Source organism: Hypomesus nipponensis, chromosome 26, assembly GCF_054491055.1.
Source record: "Hypomesus nipponensis isolate SF chromosome 26, ASM5449105v1, whole genome shotgun sequence".
In the NCBI taxonomy this organism is placed as follows: domain Eukaryota; kingdom Metazoa; phylum Chordata; class Actinopteri; order Osmeriformes; family Osmeridae; genus Hypomesus; species Hypomesus nipponensis.
In genome coordinates, this window is record NC_140386.1 from 8,422,850 (window position 1) to 8,432,139 (window position 9,290).

The 9,290-nt window shown below is 39.6% G+C and overlaps 1 protein-coding gene across 1 annotated transcript; it reads right to left on the reverse strand.

The window, feature by feature from the left end:
- Positions 1-227: 227 nt before the first annotated feature.
- barhl2 (BarH-like homeobox 2) lies at positions 228-3,492 on the reverse strand. Its single transcript, XM_084692853.1, has 3 exons — positions 2,848-3,492; positions 1,686-1,911; positions 228-820 (listed from the first exon to the last, which is right to left on the reverse strand). The coding sequence occupies exons 1-3, from the start codon at positions 3,392-3,394 to the stop codon at positions 508-510; spliced, it is 1,086 nt and encodes a 361-aa protein (XP_084548979.1). The 5' UTR covers positions 3,395-3,492; the 3' UTR covers positions 228-507.
- Positions 3,493-9,290: the final 5,798 nt, after the last annotated feature.

Here is a 9,290-nt window from a genome sequence, read left to right on the forward strand (position 1 = left end):
GCGAGTGGAATTCAATTGAAAACGGTGTTATTGCACAACGTTCTGATAAAAAAAAAAATTGTGTTTAATATTAGGCTATGAACTCAGTCATAATAGTCCAAACTCGCTACCTTTGCAAATGCCGTTTTTAGGCATGGCATTTAGTCGAAAGCGATGTGGTCGTTTTTCATTTATTTTGATAAAAGTGTCTGAAATGCATTTAATATCATTATTTCTTTATTCAACCCTTTCTCGTCCATCTAATAAACTTTAAAAGTTTATTTTCTAGTATAAGTGTATTTGTACAAAAAACAAACAAACAATCAGACATAGGCTATAAACAGTCCTTTTTCTGTCATGGCGTTGATGCAGTTCGTTGTAGCCTATGTTAGAACTGGCTCGTTAAATACCGCCTTTACTTCTTCTGTAAAATTGTCTTTATATAGTGTCTCTAGAAAAGTATGGTCAGGGTTCAGCGCAGTTACTCACATCACATGTGTTTAAACTGTTTTCTGGTAAACGTCTTATTTATCGCTGATGCTGTGTACCGGGGATGGAGTTAGCCAGTGGGTTTAATGCCGGTTGCCCCCCTGGCCCAAGGCCATGGATGAGTACTCTCGGGACAAGAGGTCTCTGGAGACTGGGATGAGGAGCCGAAGGAGTCCGGTACATACTGCTGTACATCGCTGCTGCCGCGGCGGCTGCTGTAGTGCTGTCCATGGTGCCCAACAAGCTGGGGTGGTAGAAATACGGCGACGGGAACATTCTTTGTAAGGCGGAGTAATTTCCGGCTTCAGCCAGTAGCTCTAATCCAACTGCTGTCTGTCTCTTCCACTTCGTCCTGAAATCAGATCAGAATACATCAAATCAATTATTCAACATGTTCAGGTTTGGCATATTCCCCACACACCCTCCTAATTGGTTTAGTCTCATTATTAGGAGCATGATTCGCTGGTTTGGCTTTATCTTAAATTAGGCAAAATAAATATCCAAATAACTATTTAGAAAATGTTTATATCCTATAAGTAATTTGTGGGTTATCATACCTTGAATTGTTTAACAATCGTATTGTTGTTGAGAAGGCTATAGGCCTATATTAATCATGGCGTGTTACAAAAATAATTATTCATGTCACCTACTGCTGGTGAATTTGTTATATTTGTTATAACTTGGAAAATTGTGAGAACATTAAAAAAATAATTAGGCATTAACCATATTCTAAAATAAAATAATCAAAAATATTGTCTGAATATGACAGAAATAATGCCTGACGTATAGTTAGGCCTATTAACTAAACGATCTTAATTACCCTTTTATTTAAATTATTCACAAATAATAACTACTTATTTTTAAAATATGATCTAATAAATTTGGCATATGTTCATAAGAAACATTTTGAAATAGTAAGATTAGCCTACATTATGTAACCTATGAGCTACAAATTATCCTGATTAAGGCCTATCCACATTTGCACATAGCTTATAAGGCCTCATTGTTGGGAAATAAATCTAAGATCATTCTGAACTGATCTAAAAAATGACAGGTCTTCTAAACTGTTGGCATAAATGCCCCCAAAAACATGCCCATGAAAATAGGTTTCCGCAAGAAATTCAGCGTTCACACCTCAAGTCTGATTACAGTTTGCATATCATCGTACATATTATGGTGATGCCAAATTAATAACTGGAAGAATTGCAGACACATACCGTCGATTTTGGTACCAGGTTTTCACCTGCGTGTCTGTCAGGTTGAGTGCAGCAGCCAGGTCCATGCGGTCTTGCACGCTGAGGTATTTTTGACGTTCAAAGCTTCGCTCCAGTTGATTCAGTTGATGGTCTGAAAAGGCCGTCCGTGCTTTGCGAGGTTTTTTCGAGCGCACAGGCGGACTGTCTCTGCTACTTGAGATTTCCCGGTCACCCTCCTCTTTTGATCCTAAATGAAATAGAGATGATAATAGATTAGTGAGTGGTAATAATAATATGATTAAACTTTATTTAGCCTATCAAGTGAGCGGCTTCATTTTCAACTCAAATTTATAGTAAACTAACGACATCGAAAAATCATGAATAACTTGATATGCACTAACTAAATACATAAGTTTAGTGGTATCAAGACGCCAATAAGCCTAAATAACGTCTTGTAAAAACTACTCAGTCTAGTAAATGTGAGGCACACGGGTGTTGGTCAAGACAAATCAAGGCCAAAAATAAAGTGGACTAGGCCTATTTGTCAACAAAAGTTGTGTCTTTTTTTCCAGATAAAAAACCCTGGGAAATCGATATGTCAATCCATCTCTATTTGTAGCTGTTTTTGCAGGGCTTCCTGATCCCCCCTCTAGGAAGAACAATAATCTCTCTAATTGACCCACTTGGGAGGGTTGCGCACGGGGAAAACCGTCAGGCTTACATCTGTTTTCGGCTCTATTATGCTAATAAAAAGGAGTTGAAACGAAAACCTTGCAATAGCCTACTATTTTCTCAAAGAGTTTTATATAAATAGACTCATGTAAATGCAAGGTACGAAACATTGGTAAAAATTTGCTTTAGTTGTGGCTATAGCCTATTGTAACTAATAGTAGCAAATATAACATGGTATCGTAATTCCTGTAAGTATTTTTGCTGTTATTGTTATTATAACTGCTTACATTATTTTCTGCACAGTATTTATAAATATTATTATTCGGCTAGTAGCCTAGCTGTAGAGTGTAGAATAATCATAACTAGTAGCCTTCTATGGTGCTATTCGGCTATTTAGTGTGACCCATTTGTAAAATAAACCCTACATGTAAAAACCCAGTGTGGTTTGATAAACACCACCTAGAACATAAAAAAACAACATATGTTTAATTTTAAACAAATGTGTCCTTACCGTTGCATTTCATTTCACTTTGAATGTCGTCTCTCTTGTCCAACTTGCTTCTATTTTCATCTTGTTCCAGTTTGGGCCTGAACCCGTCCGGGCCCGTGGCACTCTCTGGTTTTGGTGTGTGGTGGGGTGACGATACACTGGTGCTGTAAGGTGCACAAGCTGCTAGGGGTTTGCTGTCACCTAAAATGTCTTTGATTAAAAATGAAGAGGTGGCAGACCTCGGGGCACACCCGGCCCCTCCAAGCTGCTGGGGCTGAGGCGATAGCTGCAAACTTTGTGGCTGGTTGTGATGGTGGTGATGATGCTGAAGGCTGTCTTGCGCCAGATGAGGATCGGCGTGCTCCATAGTGACGGAGATGGGGGACGAGGGGGCTGTTCCAACAGTGTCTATCTCCGAACATGGTGACGGGGTGGCCTGGCTCCTGAAATCCGCTGTCCTGCTGTCGCCGAGACGAAAATCTCCGTTCATTAGCACGGGGTTGCCAGAGTTGTTAGCGTTGGATAAAATAGTGTCTATTCCAAAATTCGACCCGCTGGATCCTTCCATAGTAAGAAAATTATTGATCAAGTCTTCATAACAACGTCGAAACGCTTGTTACCCCCATGTAATTCTAAACTAAATGAAAATAATACGAGGACACAAATGTGTGACGTGTGCACTCAAAATAAATAAAATAAACTTTCACACGAAAAGTAGTAAAATAAATAGTCGAAGACGAAATCCAAGTCTGAAGTACGGTCCAAGACGTTGCTACATTCAGTGAAAATCAGGAGAGCAGTGGGTCTATGTAGCCCGGTCCACGTCCTTTTGTTTTGGATATTGAACTTTCTCTCAAAGTTGAGGTGTGGAGAGATTCTGAAGGCTAACTCCTCGACATCACGCTCCCCTTTTGCTTGTAATCGTTCTAGTGTTGCTCTACAATGACTTCCTATACTGACGTCACGGCCCACGGCGAGGGGAACTAATATTTTCTCCTTTATCATAACACTCCGTGTTTCTCTCCCCCTTCTGTCATTGGTTACAACTTGACGGCCCCTGCATCTCACCAATCAGGGAGCTGTTTCTTTATCTTGACAATTTCAAGCCAGATATTGAATTATCGTTGCTCTTTTAATACATGCCTGTGTTTCACCATCATGCTTCAACATAAGCTTTCATGTAAGCAGAAAAACTGGGATTTGGGAAACAGATTAAATTGTTTTGTTTGATTTGATCGAACGGCTAAAGTAAGCCTGTGTAACAATACAATGGAATGACAAGTGTTAGGTTATAGCTTTAGGGTCGTTTTTTAAAAATTGCTTTAATAACTTAACAATTTGGCTAATACTTGAAAGACTAATAAGGGTTAGTTTGTCTCAACAATGGAAGTGCAAGAATGTCTTCTGGCAAATATCTGGTAAACCTCTATTTGTTGTTCGGCTGGAATAATGTCTATGAAAAACTTTTGCTTTTTGCTTAAAATGCGTAGATTGAGAACAGGCAATTTAGGCTCTTCATAGCTCAAAGTTAATGGTGGTAATTGTGAGAGTGCAATATACTGCGAAATAATTAATCAAATGTGACATTTCCTGTATTTTACAAAATTTGGAATTATGCTATCTGCATTCATTAAAATTAGCGTTTAGTAAAATCTGTGTTTCATAGTATCACACTTATTTTAAAATCGGTTATATCAGTGATTCTCAAAGGGGTGCAAATGCTCTGAGACTTACCGGTACAACTCAGGGTAAACGGGAGGAGTGGTGACTGTCATGATAGCGCGTATCTTGTTAACCACCGTGTCGTCCTAATTAGTACAGTAATTATGAGGCGCTAATGAGCGTTCAAAGGTATTAGAATTTCAGCACTTTCTGACGTGGGATTGAAGGACATTGGAAATATGTGGAATGCGTTCCTTACCCAGTGACAAGAGTGATGTTGAAATGTTCAATAAAATGACAGATATTGTCATTCGGCCTCTAACGGATTAGTGAAGGTTTAATTTAGTTACACTATATATTTAACCATATTTGTAAGGAGACAAGAACCGTCCGTATTTTTGCCTGCAGACTACGCGCGCTCTCTCTCTCCCTCTTTCTCGTCTTTCCAGCAGGTTTATCATAGGCTACTGGTGTTGTACAAAGCTGGCCAACACGGTCAGACTTGTTTGCAACGGATCAAGTTGAGATTTGATGCTGCTTGGAGTCATCCTAGGTTAGTCGTTAATGTTTTATACACTACAATGATTTTGTCATTTTTGTATGTTGATTTCGACGTGATATAAATGCTTGACTAAATCATTTTGGCTATATGGCATTTGTTTAAAATTTCGGTTGCGTGAATGGTGAATTAAATAATAGGCTATAACTTCAAGTTGAATACACATTAATTAATACATGTCATATTTGTGATCAATGGCACAATTCTTAATTAAATTATTGAACTTTGAATTGGTGGGACTTGGTCAAATGATTTGCTTCCATAACGTACATTTTATTGACAAAGTTGTAACATGTTGTAGCTTGTAAAGACGGAGAGTTTCGACAAAATGCACAGCGTTGGAAACATGGCACCCATAATCATGCTCCACATTTATAGTGGGACTTTCTTTGCCGTTTGACACAATATGTATATATATATATATATATTTATATATCAGTATTGTTTATTCAAATTATTACGTGGATTATTATAATATTATTATAATATACAAATATCTGATCTAAACAAATATTCGATATATTAATTGGTATGTTGGTTACCTATTGCTCAACTTGAAACATGGATTTAGGCTAGAAGTTAACGATTTGTTTATTATCATTATTTTTACCATTGTAGGATTGTGGAAATCAGATAGTGTCTGAGTATGGCTTTATAATTATGTATAGACAGGTCATCATGCTCCAAATAGAGTAATGGGTTGATTAGCCTGCAGGACACTTCTCAATGTTGACGGCTGACTGCAGCATGGTACTTTGGCGAGATTAGACGAATTTTCATCACAAGGCGGCGACAAAGATATCTATTAGGCACAATTTCAAGCAGTTGGATTTAAGTTTATATTGACACAATTTTTTTCAAGCAACAATTTATAGGTACCCTATGCAATATACGTGTAAGAACACTTGAGAAAAAACACTGAGAAATTACAAAGAATTATAAAGTTAAGATTGTATTTAACTACTGACAAGCAGTAATTCACGTTCATATTCGAACATAATCCATTGCTCTCAATTTCTCTCTTTCTCCTCAAAGTATTTTAGATCACTAGAGCACATCATAACGATTGTAAAACATGTTACTCGTATTGGCTCAAGCATGGCGTGTTCATTAACGGTCGCCTAATTGAAACAGCTCTAGTTAGGCTTTAATCAATCGCTTTATTAGATTTCCGTGCGCTTCTGGAACAGATTGAATGCTACCAGTTAGGGTATCATCTTATTAGCCCCTGCTGATAGACGATGATCGGACACTGAAATAGTAGTTTGCACCATATTGATTATTTTGTGACTTTGCGTTAAAGCTGTCACGTCGCTTATGACCTTTATGTTGCCCGTTGCAGCCTTAGCAGAGACAACCCACTTGGTCGGTCAATCCTTTTCAGATACTATGTCCAACCAAAAGCAAACGATTTGAATCTATACAGGCTTGCAGTGACAAGTAGACGTTTTTCCGCAACCGTGTGAAAGGAAAACGTTGGTATTAAACATTCCTCACGTTAAGTAGGCTATACTTTGGATGATAATGCAACAGTAAACGTTTTGCCAACACCACAGTGCATCTTGAAGGAAACAGTATTTTAAACACCCACTGTAACACAGGCAGCCAATTCAGCATTTTGACGTGATTAGCAATACGTGTCATCTGAGGTAGAAAAGAGACTGCATGCATAGTTCACTTCCAGTTGATTTGCTTCCTGTCAAGCAATTCCTAAGTTGTATCTGGACATGCTTATGAGGAGGTCAGACTTAGTCAGGTCACATGGCTGCCTCTTCAGCACTGTCCAACAAAATGAATTCTACGCCAGCAAACTCTATCCTTACACTATCAAATAAATATAACACATGCTACGAGAATAAGATAACAACATAACAATTAAATGTATACGTATCGTCAGAATTATAGGTAGCCTATACATTTTTTTTGATAATCTATTAAAAGCTCTGGCATTAAAAGTTGCACATTTCAGTGCAATGTGATTTTAAAATGGTTCCTTCCAGATCCCCAATATTTTATATGTATCTATGCTGTGTGTTTGTGTGTGTGTGTGTAGTTTTTTTCTCTTTTTGAATTGCCTCAATAATAAACATGTGACATTTAAGTGTGATTTAAAGTGTAGGGTGGTATTCATGTACAACAGAGGAATGCAATAAGACAGCAAAGAGATATTGTATGTTCTGAATTCATGAATGAGATATCCAGCCCGTGTGGAAATCAGAAAAATAAAATCTTAATCACGTACATCTCAGCGTGTGATCTCTTTCAAATCTCATATATTTGTTTTGCAGATGAATGTAAAACATTTTCATTTAGCGACCGTGACATTTCTCGAGGGCGGAGGGTCCAGTCTCTGCCATCCAGAGACAGAAGACCCCTCTTCTTCTTTTCATCGTTAGTTTTCCACATCCAACACCGGGGACCATGGTCAGAGATGCTCAAGGTTTGGCGAGCACATTGATTTATGTTCTGTCCGCAGATCGGCCCTGACAAGGTTGTTATAGCAGTTGGAGGGGTCTATACAATCACTTAATTACCAAAGCTGTCAGTCAAAGACGACTGCTGCTGGCCCGCTTCATGGCTGCAAGCAGGATTCCACAAGCGGGCTCCGCGCGTGATTGATCCATGCTGATGGCATTGCAAAATAATTACAAGTCGCCTCCTGACGTGTGATTCTGTACCACGTTCACGCTTCACGAAAGGTAATCGGGAGGATCAGAAAGGGGCAGTGCCATTTCCCATTACCTGAAGTCCGAGCGAGAGGGGGGAACGGCGCAAACGGATATCGGCGTGGAGGAGAGATGGAGGAGGTGGGGTGGGGGGTGGGGGGTGGGTGGGTGGGAGCTGTGGACCTTAAGGATCGTTGAGGGGCCACACATGCACTTCCTGAAGCTGTGGAAGGAGTGTTTGCACCCAGCCATAAATGACACATTGTTATTGTCCGATGCAAGTTGAGTCCAGATCAAAATGATTCCTAGCTTTGTGTTTAGATCACATGTGACAGGCTGTCGGGGGCTAAACGGGGCCAGGTGTGTTTTGTACAGGAGACTTTGCCATTGTCAACGACGCAAAAGCTAAAGATGAATAGAAATATGATCTGGTAAACCACAGCAGCTGTGAGGGCGAAGTGTCCTTTCACACAATATGTAATTCTGCTGAAACGATGGTACTGTCCACCAGTTAAGAACAAGGACCACAACCTTCACAATACAATGGTTTTACATTGTCGAGCGAAACAACTTTCCAATCCTGGACTTTCCGATGAGATACTAAATGTTTTAGAGCTTCACTCTGTGCGCTCCATCAGCCTGCACTCTTGGAAACTATCAAAATAATTCTTACCCGCTGCTATTATCTTGGAAAAAAACAGGCAATGTATTTTTAAAATTCATTATATAAAATGACGTGCTCCATTCAGAATGAACCTTCACGCATGTAAACAAATGATTCAGATGATTGTTCTACCTATCACTTAAACACTCAATTACTTTACCAAAAAATATAGCTGACCCATCATTAGCCATATTATCAGTAGAATAAAATACTAGTGGTAGAATCTGTTTGCCATTTAGACATCTTGTTTGACAATGCAAGGATGTAAAAGGATATAAATCACTAAAGCCGAGTTCATGTGTTATTTTTTCAATGCATATTTAAAGGTATTCGTATGGCATCTGTGATTCCATGGCAACTGGGAAGTTTAGGGGGGGGGGGGGGGGGGCGATCTGCGGTGGAACCTGCCGCATTGACGCAAGGGTGCTTTGTAGGAGCATTCATATTCATGGGGAAAGCGTTAACCATCATTACCCGCATCCCTACTCTTGACACAAAACTCCAGCATAAGGAGGGGGATTGTCAGGGTATGGGCGCCATACTTTTCCCACCCCTCAATTCCTGACAGCGCCCTCTCTCCACGCACCGTAAAAACATTGGGAAAAAACACAAACAACACAATGTAAATTGTGAATCAAGCGAGTAAACAATGTACATATGGTGGATCCACCTGAAGGGACCAAGCAGGCTCTTCGCTAGCAGCCAAAGTGGAGAGACGGTGTCACTAATGAACACTGCAAAACACAAGTGTGAATAATGAAAGACAAGCCTGCATTTTGCAACAGAGAGACTAAAGGTGAAACCATCAGCGAGCGGGGGGGGGGGGGGGGGTGGAGAGTGAGAGAAAGCAAGCAATGATTAAATGATCAAAAGCTGGCTGAGAGGATCTCTGTGTCACTGCTAGGCGCACCCA

What these genes read in the sequence shown, in the direction of transcription:
- barhl2 (XM_084692853.1), bottom strand. Translation starts at nt 3,394, where the DNA reads ATGGAAGGATCCAGCGGGTCGAATTTTGGAATAGACACTATTTTATCC. An exon ending in AAGTGAAATGAAATGCAACG is followed by an intron (nt 1,912 to 2,847) that starts GTAAGGACACAT and finishes TATTTCATTTAG; the next exon opens with GATCAAAAGAGGAGGGTGAC. An exon ending in ACCTGGTACCAAAATCGACG is followed by an intron (nt 821 to 1,685) that starts GTATGTGTCTGC and finishes ATCTGATTTCAG; the next exon opens with GACGAAGTGGAAGAGACAGA.